Here is a 17,125-nt window from a genome sequence, read left to right as displayed (position 1 = left end):
CCATTTGCCTTGTTTTGGGCAACTTGAAGCCTTCTCAAGTCAGATTTAGTACACAAATTACACAAATTCAGATTTAGAAAACTTTATTGATCCCATAGGGCAATTATTTGGAAAACTGATTTGTTTTCCGTGCTGGGGCATTAAAACGACGCCCTGGAGGCAACAAGAAAACTCTGAAAACAAAGGATGTTGGGGCTGAGCCAGGATGCGTTTGGCTTTTTTCAGCACCTGCTCCCACCACAAAGAATGGAGGTCCGTCATTCTGACCCCAGTGATTTTAGAGCACGTTTTAACAATGCTCTGGAGCTTATTTTTGTCCTTCACTGACAAGCCTTGGAACCAACAAATAAAAGAAAAAGTGAGGAGGCTTTCAATAAAAGAACAATAAAAGTTATTAAGAATTGTTTTGTTTACGTTGAAAGAGTTCAAGTTCCTCAGCAGATATGTTCTTTGCTGCCCTCGTTTTACTATCGAATCAGTGTTCAGGTCAAACTTCAATTTGCTGTCGATTGTTGTTCCAAGATATTTATAGCTGTCAACAATCTCAACATTCTCACCCTGAATGACACTAACACTGTTTGGGACGACACTTCTGAAATCATATCTTTGGTTTTAGCGACGTTCAGATCCAGATAATGATCCTCACATCAAGTGACAAATTGTGCCAGCGCAGGGCCATGACTCGTCTCTGATCCTGAAAGCAGCGACACCAAAACTTTCGTCAGAGAACTTAATCAAAAATCTGTTCTCCTCTGAAGATCTACAGCTGTCCGTGTAGAGGATAAAAAGGAGAGGCCACAAAAAATGTCTGAGGTGATCCAGTGTTCAATGGACAAGACATTTTTACAATTACAAAAACACGCTGGACCCGATCAGTAAGAAAATGTATGTCATCAAAAAAGAGCAAATATGACGAGAGCTCCATTGCTTTGCGCTAACTAAACGTGTTGTAAAGACTTGGATGCCCTTTGCCACCACGTACTTGTGTGAAAGTAGGTTTTTAGCTTTCGCAAACATGAAAACAAAATAAAGAACTAGACATTGTGTGGAGAAAGAGTTAAGACTCAGACTCTCTCAAATGTAGCCAAACATTATTCCTCAACAGGATAGGTCAAATTCAGAGATACAAATCCTGTACTACATTGTTTTTGACCTTAGATTATTAAAGTGGTCGATTTATGATTTATTGAATGCATTTCCCTTCGTTAGAGGAAGTCAAGATTCACCTGGGAGCAATTTGCCAATTCAAGGAAACATTTTGTCTACTGGAAATGTATAGAACTATACTTGACATATATTATGACAACTATTACAACCATTTTGCATGTAAAGACCTATGCTTGAACTAATGCCTACATGTTGTGGAGGTGGCACTATATTCAACAGAAACCCATATAATACATTTTAATCAACCTGACATAAGGAATTGGTAATGTAGGGAACAGTAGAGAATTGTACGTAATCATTTGCATTGATGTACAAAAGCATTTGCAACTTTTTCTAAGAAATTAGAAACAGTTTTTTTTTTTTTTTTGAGAATTTCAAATTTGACCTGAGAAATGTACCAAGGCGACTTACAAAAACTGTAATATCTAATATCTAATTATATACAAAAACATACAGTAGTGTGGTAAATTAGGCAGATATGAAAAAATGCTGTAAATGATGTTCTTAATGACCTTGGATGGATGGTTGGAGTCACCCAGCTGCACAATAAATTTTGGTATTGCATAATTGATAAGTATCTGTCTGTATTACCAAGCATTGAAGACACCATTAATCCTGCATTTGTCCAATGCAGTACCTAACTTGCAAGAAACCTCCACTGTTGCCTGCAGACAATTATTTTTTTCAATATTACTTAATATTATTATAATAGATTATGTTATAGATTATTATTATCCATCATTGGGTGGGGAGGTCGCATCTGCTGGTCCGTATCTCCAGTTCTCATTGGGCGTTATTATATTATATTATATTATATTATATTATATTATATTATATTATATTATATTATATTATATTATATTATATTATATTATATTATACATAATAAATTATTATATATGATGTAAATAATAATAGTAAATATTATAAGCTTTTTCTTTTAATTTATATAATAATTACAGTAATAAAATGTATATGCCCTTAATGCTGTAAATCCGGACAGGAAATAAGCGTCACGTCGTCACGGTAACGTCCTGTTAGTGTTGCCATGGTAACAAACAGTTAGCGGAGCTGTAGAGCGTCTCCATGATGCCGGTCTCTCAGGACAAACAGAGGAGACGAACTCTTCTGCTAAAGTCGTGAGTTTTTAAGTTAATTAAAGTCCGGCTCCACTTTACTGGTTCTGTTAATGAGCCTAATAATTCATGTGTTCCTCACAGAGTCCAGCACTGTTCCAGAACCAGCAGCAGCGTCAGAAGCTTCGTGCTAACCGGAGCACACACACACAGAGCTCCCCATAAAAGCTCCGTCCATACCCAGAAACAGACCGTCCGGGTAGGACACAACACAACATACATGACCAACACAATTATTATGGTTTTATTTTAATTTATATATATTAAAAAACGCATATAAACCTATTATTATTATTATTATTATTTATTTATTTATTTATTTATTTATTTATTTATTTATTTATTTATTATTATTATTATTATTATTATTATTATTATTATTATTATTATTATTATTATTATTATTATTATTATTATTCATTAGAATATTTATCAATTTTTTAAATTTATTTTTAAAATGTTTTATTATATTTCTTTACTGCTGTTTACATGATGACTTTTTTCTGAATGTGAATAAATGTTTTACTGCTTAAATAGGCCACATGCAGGTGCAGGTTGGTAAATCAGCTTTTGCCGCATCATTATAAACTAAATAGCCTACTATCAAAATGATCAGATTCAACACAAAACGTCTTCCAAAGTATGCTGAAAAAACATAAATACTGTTGTTCTTTCTGAGGATGGAGATGTGATTTTACTTATAGTTTATCTGTTGCCATGGTAAAACAAATCTAAATATTTTGCATTCTATAGATGCAGCTTTGATTGTGCTGTTATTTTTTTGTGAAATGACTAACTAAATATAAACCTGTTCACACTGTTTTTCTGATGTTTCTATGAGGAACCCGATAAGGGAAAAACATCATGTAATTGTGGTGTTTGCAGGTATTTGATGAAGAGAATAACGACGTGACCCCTCAGCCTCTCTCTCAGGATGCAGGAGTGACTCAGGCTGAGTCCAGCAGGTTCCTGCAGGACGAGCTCTCTGCTGGATCAGTGTCTCTGCAGACTGCAGGGTCAGGAAGCTTTACTGGCATGCCGTGCTCCAGGTACAAAAGCATCTGCAGCACAACAACCACCGAAAACATACCCCTGAAATATGACTAGATTAAACTGAAGTCATGAAGCATTTATCTTATTCGAATCTATAGATGTAAAGTATGCAAAGTAATTATTTCTTTTGCAGTGCTCCGTTGCACCACAAAGAGTAAAAACTGAAACTCATATATTGTCCAATGATTGCTTTAATAATCTTTATTTTTCTTTTAATTTATATGGTTTTCTTTTTATTTAATTTATTGTTTTACTTTGTAACTAAATCTGCAAAAAAGGCAAACATCTTTTAAAGAAAACACACATTTGTTATTACCTCCTGGTACCTCAATGCTAGTTTTTTAAATTTAAAAATTCAAGCTAAATATCTACACTTATTATTATTATTATTATTATTATTATTATTATTATTATTATTATTATTATTATAAACTTTAATCAATTCATTGATCTGATGAAATGAGAATCTTATATAGTTGACATTATCTGTTTCTTTAAAAGCTACACGCCCCTTTCATTTCTAGTTGATTGTTCTTTGAGATATGTTACATTAACATTATTTAGTGTAAAAGTGCATTACATTTGTGGATATGCTTTGAGATGATGAAACAGAAATAACATTTCATCGTGGTTATGGTTCACTGACCACAATTATTTCATCAACAGTGTTGAATGATGACGTTAAAAAGCATATTTTCTTATAGAACAGATATATTACATCTTTGTCTCGTCCCTGTGTGGGTCTGATGTGGTTTTCCAGTTCTTTCCTTGGAAGCAGCCGAATATCCAGCCAGTCCACTTTGGGGTCTATGAACGAGGAGATTGAAGACGCATTTTCTAAATTGGAGCTTCACACCCACATTCCAGGTTTGGTCCAACATCCTGTGTGTATCGTCTCTCTAAGTCTTAGCAGCTCCTTCCGTGATGTGCGGCAGATGTGAGAGGGATGAAGAGCACCGGGAAGGAGGCAGTGACTGAAGATCAGCTGAGTGAGATCATCAATGTCTGCATCACTGAGACTGAGAGCTTCTCACTGCTGGACCTACCCAGCACCATCATGTCTGTGGACGCTGATGATGCTGAGGTCATCAGGTATAGATCAAAATCTCTCTGATGCAAATCATTCAATCAATCTTCTTCTTTCTGGGTTAGTGGCGTGTTGCAACCAACTTCAATAGGTGCATATTGACAGCTACTGTACATGTTGTATTTGATTACTCTAAAGCTCTTCTGCCTACACAATTCAATCAATCAGTATGATGACAATAAAGGCCGATAACCACTAAAACCCATTTCATTTTTCACAAATGTTTACTTTTTAACAAATAGTTTGTACAGAATATAGTTGTCAATCCATTAAAGCTGATATCCAGAGCTTCTGAGAAATCTATGTTTATGTATAATTCTTTTGAAATGTGAAAAAAATACCTAACTAGTCTTTTACTATGGTCTACTGCCAGTGATCATTCATATACATTAATGTATATAAGTCCCTCCTTTGTCCTATAGACCCCTATACAAATGGAAATGATTGCAGAGTGCGCCCAGCCAATATGCTTTGACTTCCTGTTTTTGAGACTGTCAATCAAAGTGAATGCGGAACTGTGCACGGAAACAAGGTCGTGCGTTACAACAGCAAACAGGTAAATATGATTTTGGCTCATACCTGACCCATAGACCTATATCAATGCGACCCGATGCAACCTTGTTATGTTCCACCATGCATGTGCAGAAAAGTAGAGGCGTGGCTACTGGTAGATTGGGAGATGCAGTGGGAGGAAGTGGAGCTGTTGAAGGCAGGACATTGAGACGTCCTCTCAGAAACTCCGGATATCAGCTTTAAGTGTGTCCCTAAAAATTCTTTTTGTTGACTTTTTATGACTGTGTAGCGGCTGTTTCATTATGCCATAAAAACACACTTTTGGTGGCGTAGGATAAGGAAACTTGGAGATGTTTTTTCTTCGCTGGGAATCTTTGTTCTCCATTTTGTGTATTTTTGGAGTTGTATATTTTTAATGTCATTTACTTTTTTCTGTAGATTTGTGTAGTTTAGTTGTCATTTTGTATGCATTTGTTGTCGTAAAGTGTGTTTTTGTGTTTTTCCTGTACTTGGACTTATTTTGGGGTATTTTTCTTGTTGTTCTGTGACTTTGTGTTTTTATGGTTATTTTGTCTTTTGGAGTCATAAGTCATCTTCCTCAAAGTGGCTGTTTCCTATTTCCTTCCAACCGCCTTCATATTAATGGTATCTTTCCCGGTAAAGGGATTAAAAAAAAGCATGTTTGCACTACACATATTGTGGACAGTAAATGTGCTGATTTCCTCTGAGACTGGGAAGCAACTACATACCAGCTACTATAGTCCCACATGTTTGGGTTAGCTTAGCATGACGAACTGTAGCAGCATTGGCTGAGCAGGGTCAAAGGCCGTTCACCTGGAGAAATGATTGGTGGTTTCAACTTTATTTAAATTAAATTTATGTTAATGATGATGTTAAAATGTATAAATCCATGGTCACATGCTCATCTACATTTAAAATCAGTTTTTGTCCTGTAACATCAACCTGCCCAGGGACTACAGGTGGAAACTAGCATTTTTGCTATAACCTGGTACAATGCATCTTTCCTTTTGGTCATTGTTAAATTGTGCACTGTCCCTGTCTAAATAAAAATCATACCGTACCATACCATACCGTACCATACCATACCGTACCATACCATACCATACCATACCATACCATACCATACCATACCGTACCGTACCATACCATACCGTACCATACCAAGGGCATTAAGTTATTGGACTGATGATTATTGTGCTTCTCCCTGAAAACAACCACTGCTTCCTCTTGGACACAGAAGTTGAGCTGTTTTCTTCTGCTTTGTCTCCACAGGCAGAGAAACCAGCGGTACATGGAGAGCAGCAAAAACCGAGCAGGCGATGACAGGTTTATTAATCGATGGATGCAGACACTGAACGGGGCGGTTAAAAACAAGCAGGTCCAGAGCACCAGTGTGTGCACAGCGGACACAGGTTAGATTCACATCACTATGCAGTGCACCATTAAATATGAAGACTTTACTTTGTGGGCTGTTTATATTTACTTTTTTAATCTACAATGAATAATACAGAGAAGCGTCTAGGCAAGAATAAAATGTGTGATTTCTCCATTTGTGTTTAATAAATTACTTAGACAAAGTAACTGTCCTAGTGTTGTTAACTGTTTAACATGTCTGGCCTTCAAATAGAAACCAATATTATGTATGTGGAGCTAAATATTGTGGTGGCATTTATCATTTAATCTGCCATAGTTTGGTGATACATACATTTTGCAGTTAAAAATTAATGAGCAGGTGTATTTGGCTGCTGTTTTAGTGAAACTGGTTTCTATTTTAACTAATCTCAGTCACCAGTTAACATGTGGCTCCAGTTGATTCAAAACACCACTTAAGTCACTCATGTGCATTTTTACTGATGTGTGACTGCAACATTACACAGAGTGCGTCTCAGCATAAGAACTTATTATTTTATTTAGCATGCAGGTTAGATTTGACAGTAAGGCTCTGTTCTGGAACCTCTCTGCCCTTCCAACAGCTGTGTGGAAAGCCTGAAGCGAAGAGAGCTGCCCCTTGCTCTTCCATGAGCTACACGGAGAGGCATAAGCAGAGAGAGCGGTCAGCAGGACCCCCCTGGAACAGAAGCACAGATGTCAGATGGCAACAGGAGACATTGTTTAGACAAAAGAGCAGGAGCTTGGGTGGGGGTGGGTTTGCGAGGCGTTTGCAGACAAAGCGTGCAGAAGTAGACGTGTTGCTGTTTTTAAATGCAGCGCTGAGACTATCTCTAACCAATGGGTAGCATAGAACATGATCAGCTGTTTGATTAACTGAAGGGGAATAGATGCTGTTAACAGCTACTGACAGCTGAAGTGGTTGGGCTAGCTTGACTACCGCGAATGCCTGAACTAACGCAATGCTCAAATGTTTGTCTTATTGTGTCATTTGTTTAACATTTTGTATCTATTAGTTCATAGAGTCTCTTTGTTTTTAGGTAGTTTTGGTCTCGTTTGCTTTTGTTGTTGTTGTTGTTATATATATATATATATATATCTTTGTTTTCTCTTCTTTGCGTGCTGAGGTCTCACTGCAATGTTCATCACTCTCTATAATGTCAATCAGTGAGCATGAGGATGTACCTAATTGTTTTAAGGACATGGCAACTGGTTAAATGTGTAAGAAAATCTCAGTGATAGGATGGAGTTGGAAGGATGTGCTAGGGGAGGGGCTGATTTCAGTGAGATGTGCCGCAGGTCGAAGAGCGTAATTTAGGACAAGTTTATTGTTGTGGCGGTTTGCTTGAATGAGACGGAGTCAAGCTTTAGGGTTGCTGGTCAGATGCGGACACAGCTTTTATTTGGTAAAATGGTTCTGGTGAACAGACCGGTCTGGGATGGGAAGTAAACAGGCTTTCAGCATGTGTCTCGAGTCTGCTGCTGTTTAGTGCTCTCAGGGTTATGTATGTTGCTGATAGCAGTAGTCATAACATAGCAGAACCTGCTCAGGCAGAGACCTTGGTGAGTGCTATCAGAGTATGATGGTATCTGGCCTGCTTAGGGCAGTCTGACCAGGAGAAAGTTCTGTAATTACTTATCATTTATATTGAGCTCTTTCTTCTGCCCCCTCAGCGGTGTCAGTCACTCCCTGGGACATGTACGACTTTGTGTGCGGAGTGGGGGAGGAGAAAGCTGAGGTCAGCGCTGAGCCTAAGAGGACAGAGCATCCACAGGCTTCACTTACCTCCAGTAAATGTGCAGACGGGAGCATTTCTCTGGGAAGCACTGCCAGCTCAGGTACAGAACACACTCAGCACCACTCACCTGACAGTGTCTGTAAAGTGACACGGATACGATGAGTGAAGGTATTCCTGTATGTCTGCAGTCAGTGCAGCCAGTTCTCTGAAAGAGCTGGAGGCCTCTGGGGCCGTGGTGAGCACCGACTCAGACCTACAGTCCATCATGCTCTCAGACAAGTTCCTGCTTAGTCTTGATGTGATGGAGAAGTGCGTCCTACTCAACAGCTTCCAACCTCGCCTCGCTGCATACAGACAGCTGCCGGTGCTCAAAGGTAATTATTGACCATTCACACAGGATGGAGAAGGACTAATGACACATTACTCTTCTTAAGGTTGGAGTGACGTGTCAGAGATAGTGAACCAGGAGATGCTGAGTCATAGAGAGGCTGAGGAGCGGAGCAGCATATCTCCAACCCTGGAATGCCTGTGGGTGTTTACGTGTGGCCCCAGTGAAGGATGGAGCGTCAGTAGCATGGCCTGGAACAAGAACAACCCGGTAACACAGAACACCCACGCTGCAACAATGCAGACAAGATAATGCTTCAAATATTCAGATAAAGATGAAAAAATATTTAAAGAGTAACTAAACCCCTGCTTTCTCCTGACCTGTAGCTAGGAGGGAAATTCAAAAAATGCCGTGATTATGGGTGTGGCTCACGGAGCAGTTAAGACACGCCCAGTCTATACTATAAAATCTCCAATGAACAATCTATGCTATGTTAACTAGCTATTCAACACTCAGTATACCTCTCTATTCACTCTTCTCTCAATCCAACCTACTCACCACAGATTGTAGAGCTCACAAGTGGTAGTTTTTATAAAAGGGGCGGGGCAAACAGTGCTTGTTTGTGATGCAAGATGGTCCCAAAATGTCACATGATCTTGTTCTCAGCCAATAGCAAAAATCAATTGTAATATCCTGGTTTCAACCCATAGAGGGCAGTCACTGACATTTTACAACTCAATTTGCCAAATTGAAATACTATGACTAAAATGTTGAGAGTGGACTAGGATCAAATCAACAGCTTTACTTCATACACAAATACATTTGTATTCAGCAGAAAAAAAGTAGAAAGTAGTTTTGGGGTTTAGTTACTCTTTAAAGCAATGAAAACAGTTCCCTTGTAGAACAGAAATACATAGTTTTTTATTTTTTATTTTATTTTTTTAGAACAAACCTATCCCTGTTTGAAGATTTAAAAAGCATACTTCGTAATAAGTTATTGGCTTTTAATTCCAATTCTAACTCCAAATATTGGCTGATAGTAAATCTCTTCAGGCTGATTCATAGGTCGCCTTTTTATAATAGATGTGAGTCATGGTGTGATAATAAAAAAAAATAAATTAAAAAAAGAGGATCCCATGATAATGTATGTCTTCCTTTATCTGTCAGGACATCCTGGCTGTAGGCTACAGTGAGGGAAGCTCCACAAACCAGTCTGCAGGTCTGGTGTGCTGCTGGTCCCTGAAGAACCCCAGGGTATACGACTGTGGTAGTGTGGCACCGGGTTCACTGTTCAGTGTGTGTTGTCTCTAAGTGTGTGTGTGTGTGTGTGATTCGTCAGTGGCCTCAGAGGATTCTTCCCTGTGACAGTGCAGTGACGTCTGTGGATTTCTCAGCTCTCAGTCAGCTCGCTGTGGGAATGAAGGATGGAAATATCACCATCCACACCCTGCAGAGCCAGGAGGATTGCAGCATCAGCAGCAGGTGAGGGGGCCTGTGTGTGTGTGTGTGTGTGTGTATCTGCAGGGACAGTTCTAACACACACGTGGATCCTGTGTGTGTGTGTGTGTGTGTGTGTGCAGGGACAGTTCAAACACACACGTGGGTCCTGTGTGGCAGCTGAGATGGAGTGAACAGGAGCTGAGCCTCAGTGAGGAGAAGTCAGAAAGTCTGTTCTCTGTGGGAGCCGACGGATGGATCAGACAGTGGTTTGTTCACAACAACAGCATCGAGTCCATAGGTACTGACCTCAGCTTAACATCCTAGGAATCACTTTAACATCGGTAAACACACACTTTCCACAGTTTGTGGAACACAAAGACTCATCTTCAAGTTTCCTTATCCTTCACCTGGAAAGATACACAACATGAGAGTTTTTGGAAGGAATATAAAATGGTCACTGCAAATCCCCAAAAAGCTATGAAAGTTATTGGATCGGTTGGGAAACATTTAAATAATCAGTATAAATGAAGAAACACATTAAATACACCACTTTCGGACCATTGGTGGGGTTTTGCTGCCATCCACTCTTCAGTTCTGAGATTTTATTTATTGTCATTGTTGCTTTTAGTAAAAAAAACCATCTGACAGTGGAAAAATAACCAGTGTGTTTGAGAGTTTTACTTTCATCCACATTAATGAAGTCCGGCTCTCGTCTCGTCACAGACCTGATGAGACTGAAAAGGTCGCACAGTGTGGAGAAAAAGACAGAGAACGTGTTGGCTGTGCAGACTGCAGGCTGCTGCTTCGACTTCCACCCCACGGTGGGTGTTTCATAAATCTCCATCACATACTGTAGTCAGGGGTGGGACATAAGAACAAACCCAGTATGAACCAGCAAGAGTTTACATTACTCTAGAACAGTGCTTTTTTCATTAAAAAAAATCCCAAGGTGCACCACCAACCAAAAATGTAAAAAAGTAATGTCAACTTTGTAGCCTATATTAACAATATACATTCATTCTTCTGATCAAAGTGTGCTAAATAGGAATCAAATAAACACAAAGAAAAATGGTTGATCTTTCACATTTCTTTTTCCACTTACAAAGTGCAATTTACAATCTGTAGTTATTCTTATCAAAGTGTCTTAAATACAAAAAAAAAAAAAATATTTGATCATCCTTCATATTTTACATACAGTACTTGATACATGCCGCAGGAGGGATAGAAGTAAGTTTAAAAAAAATAATAATAATATTTAACATAAAGTTCAATTGTAGTTTTTTTTTATATGATGTATTTTTCATATTATGTAATTTTATATCATTTTGATATAATGTATATATATATCATTATTGTCTGTGCGCTTTGGGATGGGGAGGGGCTCACGGCAGCACAATGGCAAATTTGCAGACAATAATGAATCAAAAATGTTTTTTAGAACAAAATTTAATCATTTCCCACGGCACACCAGACGCTCTTTCACGGCACACAAGTGTGCCGCGGGCCAGTGATTGAAAAACTCTGCTCTAGAATCGACTTAGAATCCCTAAATTTAGAAGCCTTGGCAGAAGGATTAAAGAGCTGTATGTGGCTCAAGAGCCGGAGGTTTCTGACCTCTGAACTACATCATCATCCTCACAGTTTAGTGTGCAGATGTTTGACTCATGATGAAATGACTCATAATAACGGTTCTTGGTCATGTGCTTGTTTTCTTCTGACCTGTTCATGGTAAAGTGTGTCACTGGTTTCCCTCCTGCAGGATCACAGCGTGTATCTGACTGGGACAGTGGAGGGTCTCATTCACAAGTGTTCCTGTTCCAACACTCAGCAGTTTTTGGAGACGTACAGGAAGCACTTAGTGAGTCCTTCACAGTAAAAGCTGTTCTAACAAAATTATCTGTCCTGTGAAGTACAAATACCAGTGTTAATTTCATTTTCATAGTTTAACAATACACTTTCTCACCCACCTAAAATTTGACTGTGACAGAATTCCAACAATGGCAGGGTGAATAAAACTATTAGTAAATTAGATTTTTGTCAAAAAAAAAGGGAATAACTAAAGACAAAAATACGCTTTCAAAATAAAACTAATCCCAAGTGTTCTTTTTTTGGTCAGTTTTATTATTTTTCATTTTATTATTACATGACATGTTTCTTGTCCTCCCAGTGTCCTGTTACCTGTGTCGCATGGAACACTCTGGTTCCTGATCTGTTCCTGAGTTCTTCGTCTGACGGGAGCATCAAACTGTGGAAGCAGGACCAGCCCGACGCCCTGATGAGCTTCGGCTCCTCCCTGAGAGCCGTCTGCGACCTCGGGTGGTCCCCGAGCTGTGCGTCCGTGTTCGCAGCTGTCAGAGAAGCACAGCTGGAGATCTGGGACCTGAACTCCAACATGTAAGGAGAGAGTTTTCATGTGCCTGCATCATGGGCTGATCCTAGACGGATACAGCTCTGGTTCAGAAGTCTGTGAATTTTAATGATTTACTCCAACAATCCAAAAACATGACTGTTAGTTTGATTGGAGTCTCTAGATTGTCCGTGTGTGTTGCATGGACTGGCATCCTGTCCAGGCACCAACAGACCCCCTCAACCCTGAAAAGGAGAAAGCAGATGGATGGATGGTGCTGTTACATATCTAATTCAATCACAAAGAATATGCACAATAAATGATTGCATAATAAAATGACGTACTTTGGGTTGAACTGTTGACAGACAGGGATGTTTAACTTCCTGAATGAAAATGTTTGATGTCACAAATAAAAGTGCATTCATTTTAAAGTCAGCTGTAACAGAAAGTAAAAAGTAGGGTCACACTTTACTTGAAGTTTTATACATAAGGCTGACATTACTCTGTCATTATCTGTCGTTAGCATGAATAAGGTGTCGTGAAGGCTGTCATTAGGTGTCATTCGCTAAATTATAACACTTTTGGAGCTATGTTGGCATTTTGGGTTAGGTGGAGAGATCTAATGGGGTTAGGTGGGCTGGAGTTAGGGTAACAAACGACACATAATGACAGCCAATGATGACAACTTATTCATGCTAATGACAGGTGTCATGTCATAATAATGACAGCATAATGTCAGCCTTATGTTTAAAAATTCAGGGCAAGTGTTGCCAAAAGTAATTTAAAAATTTGAGATTAATGTTAGAGTTGCCAAGTTTTGTCATCCTGCAGCATGTTTATAAAGATAAGGTTTAGCGTTTTGTTGTTTAAAATGAAAAAAAATAAATAAAGGGAAAATGAAGTAAACAAATGAAAAAAAAAATTCTAATTCAAAATTACAATTGAATTAAAGAATTATAATTTCAAACGATTAACGAACAAAGCAAAAAACAAAACTGAAGTAAGTTAAAAGGTACCATGTTATCGGGGTTCACTCTGGCCCACTGGTGAGCATTGCCTCCTCTCAGTGCAGAGATTGTGGGTGCAAGTCACTGGTGGCACAAAACACCTTCCGGTGTCTATCTCCATCTCACACTGGGCGCTAGGTGGGGGTACACCCTGGACAGGGCGCCAGTCCATTGCAGGGTAACACAGACACAAACAACCACTCAAACTCACATTCACTCCTATTTCCTTACAGTCATGTTTTTGGATTGTGGGAGGAAGCCGGAGTGCTTGGAGGAAACCCACGCTGGGGAGAACATGCAAACTCCACACTGAAAGCCCCCCAAGGCTTGAACTCAGGACCTTCTTGCTGTTTGTTTTCAGTCTGGACCCTGTAGTTGTGCAGCCTGCAGTTCCCGGTGTGGGCATGAGCTCACTGCTCTTCTGCAGCCAGACAGACTGTGTACTGGTGGGAGATCAGAGTGGACAGGTGACCGTTTACCTGCTGAGCAACCTCAGACAGGGCGACAGCAGCCAGGTGAGGACACACGGCTCCACTAATGACTAAGGTCAGACTCAGAGCACATTACGCCAGTTGTAAAATCTTTACTCCCAGTCAGCCTCAGAATAGACTTTAAACTCCTGCTGCTATGAATCTGTGAATGTGTTTGGGTCCAGAATACATCAGTGAGATGCAGAGATGTAAAGAGTACTGATATATCTGCTCAAGTAGAAGTACTCTTACTTGATTGATTATGTACTCTAGTAAAAGTAAGTTATACATATAATACTCAAATACGAGTCAAATGTAGGTGAATAGTACTAAAAGTAAAAGTTACGAATTACTTTCACCCACATGTTTATTTTTGGTAATAAATCTTGTATACAGTAAACATCTTATGTAAAAAACTTTTTTATTTTCCACAAAGGCATCTGTATAAAATAAAAGGATGGTCAAAATGTACAATTATTTTTCAAATAAAATAACACCAGTGAATTCAATTCAAAATAAAACACACAAGGAGGCGGAGCTTTTATACTCCCTCAGATCTGATCCATTTCATAACTTGATCCCGACCTGTTAGGTGTTTAGTTTAAAATGATGAATAATTAAAATCCATAATTCAGACCAAAAACAACACTGTTGTTACACAAAAGGCAGGAATGAAAGAACACCGGCAGGAAGCTGCTGACAATGCATAAAAGCGTCAGATTATTCATCATATTAATCCATTGGATGGGATATCCCCATATCCCATTAATATCATAAATAATGTGATGCTTTTACGCTTTCACAGAGTCAGCTGACGAAGCCCTTGTCTCAATCCGTATGCATGAACGAGTAAAGTCATTTATTAATTAATTAATTAATTAATTAATTATGACTGCCCGTTCACGCATACAATCGAGACACAGGCTTCATCAGCTGATTGTAGATCAGTCCATCAGATATAAATCTATATCTTTCCGAAAGGATGTCATCGGTAAATGAAAGGATTGCATTGATGCTGTGTGGATCTGATGTTACAGCTGTCAGATCAGATCCACACAGTGACGTGTTCACACATCACCTTTTATTGGACAGCTCGCTTTCTAAAAGAACTGATTGGTCAGGAGGTGGGACTTTATCGCTCGCTAAAATCCTAGCAAGAGCAAAACCTACTTGCAAGCAGGCCAGTCGTTCAGCATAAGTTTCCATGGTGATTTAGCTCCGTAAGATGTTAGCGGGCTTCATAGTCCAGCACACACTGATTAAATCCTGGAAGTTAGCACAATAAGAGGTAATCTCGTTTTGTAACACACCCCCTTTAAAAAACATACATTTCTATTCTTAAAAACAACTACAAAACTTCACAAAACAACAAAAAAAAAACCACAACGCATCTCAAAAACATACAAAAGGATTCTAAAACCACAGAAAATGACAAAAAAACACAAAAAACGTCTCAAAAACACACAAAATGATTAAAGAACAAACAGCTCAAAGCAGTGTCAAAAAACATAGCTAAACAGTGCCGTGCCAAGTGTTCCATGAGGGTAACAACATAATAGGTAAAAACCCCAACCTGAACGTAAGAAAGTGGCTTTGATCAGAAATAGCATGACTAAAGAACATATGGATTATGTTCAATGCGCTGACTTGAGGTCAGTACAGTACTATGGTTTAAAGTAGCAATTTTTCCAATAATTTACTCAGTAACAGTTGGGTGTAGAAATGTAACAAATTACTTCTTTTAAACATACTTAAGCACAAGTAAAATTACTGATTTAGAAATATACTCAAAAGTACCCATAAAAGCAATTACAGTAACGTGAGTGTTTGTAATCAGTTACTTTTACCTCTGGTGTCAGATATGAACCCAGCAGGTCTCTCAGATCTATGTACACAGGTCAGATAGTGGAGCCCAGAGTTCATAGTAAACATGGTGATGCTGTGTTTAGTTGTTATGCTGCAAAGAAGTGGAACAAACTGCCAGCAGAGCTGAAGTCAGCATCCAATGTGAACATTTTTAAATCCAAGTTAAAGGCACTTTTTTTCTCTACTGCGTATCACTGAAATTATTTTATTGTTGATTTAATGTTTTTACTGCTGATTTTAATGTTCTTATTGGTTTTCAAACTGTTAAATGTTTTGTGTTGCTTTTTTCTTCTTTTAATCATGTAAAGTACATACATTAAACACTACTTTATCCTTTAGAGTTTATATTCAATTGTTTTTAGTCTTCGTCTAATTATTATTATTATTATTATTATTATTATTATTATAAAATAGATGGATTATTGGATGGTTGCGAACAGAAACGTCTAATAAGTGAATTTGTTTGACTGATTTTTTTTTTCAGGTGGAGGTTGTTGAAGCTATCCTACGCTCTGCAGCTTGAAACAGATACTCCATGTTTATTTAACTCGTATTCACTCAGAAATATTTGTTTTATTTTTTATTCCTGCTGCAACAACCTTCACTGCACTGAGTGATAATCAGTGGTGATTTAAGGCAGCTGTGGCATAAAGCTGACACTGGGTGGCGCTCTCGTGCCTTTGTTGTCACTGATGATCAACGTCACCTGTTTGTAGGTAAAAGCTCGTGTGTGAAGTGTTAGTGTACTGTTCATGTGTCAGTGAAAAGCATAGCCTGGGACTGAGCTTAGTTTATTTTATTTTATTATTTCTTATTTTCAATCAACTTTGGTTTTCTACCTGACTCATGTTTGACACTGTCATCATTTTTTATTTGTATTTCAAATTAGACACATTTTCCCTTTGACTAGACTTTTTGTTGAAAACAAATGAAATAATGTGTTTTTACACACTTTGTATTTCCAGTATACAAAAATAAAATTCAAACATATTTAATATTTTCTGTTTTCATTATGATTGATTTACATTTAGCATATTGTATTTAATAAATTCTATTGTACAGGTTTAAATATTTTACTTATTATATTATTAAATTCATATTTACAGATATTTTGGACACGCTTCCAAGATATTAATATGCTTTATTTAACCAGCTGAAGGCTTTATTAAGATTACAAGAAAAGCATAAACCATTTCGGTGCGAAACATAGATATAGACATGACTAACACACCCATACTCACACGCACACACACACTAGCGGACTAAATATACAGTGTCATGTAAAGCTGTGGCTGACAATGCTCAGAATAACTTACAGTCTGTTGGTGATCAAATTAGAACCACACACAGTTTCCACAGAAGAACTCCCTCAGTTTTAAAGCCATTTTCCCAAACAGTGTCAGTGCAGTCAAATCATCAACAATCAGTCAAATATTTGCTCTAATGGGATAACATTAAAAGTATAGAGGAGGATTTTCCCAAAGTTTAGAAAAGAAACTCCCTCTCCACTCTTTTTTTTTAAAAAATGCACATGCACACCTGCTGCCAAGAGGGAATGACTA

The 17,125-nt window shown here is 38.2% G+C and overlaps 1 protein-coding gene across 1 annotated transcript; it reads left to right on the top strand.

Moving 5' to 3' along the window:
• The first annotated feature begins 2,209 nt into the window (after positions 1-2,209).
• dnai4 (dynein axonemal intermediate chain 4) lies at positions 2,210-16,560 on the top strand. Its single transcript, XM_028471881.1, has 17 exons — positions 2,210-2,306; positions 2,388-2,502; positions 3,189-3,352; positions 4,117-4,223; positions 4,292-4,448; positions 6,250-6,389; positions 8,041-8,205; positions 8,294-8,479; positions 8,540-8,703; positions 9,601-9,687; positions 9,773-9,915; positions 10,014-10,171; positions 10,597-10,694; positions 11,633-11,731; positions 12,041-12,267; positions 13,589-13,742; positions 16,048-16,560. The coding sequence occupies exons 1-17, from the start codon at positions 2,254-2,256 to the stop codon at positions 16,084-16,086; spliced, it is 2,256 nt and encodes a 751-aa protein (XP_028327682.1). The 5' UTR covers positions 2,210-2,253; the 3' UTR covers positions 16,087-16,560.
• The last annotated feature ends 565 nt before the right edge of the window (positions 16,561-17,125 follow it).

Source organism: Gouania willdenowi, chromosome 17 (genome assembly GCF_900634775.1).
Source record: "Gouania willdenowi chromosome 17, fGouWil2.1, whole genome shotgun sequence".
NCBI classification, from domain to species: Eukaryota; Metazoa; Chordata; class Actinopteri; order Blenniiformes; family Gobiesocidae; genus Gouania; species Gouania willdenowi.
Note: the sequence above shows the minus strand (reverse complement) of the source record. Positions and strands in the feature narration are given on the sequence as shown.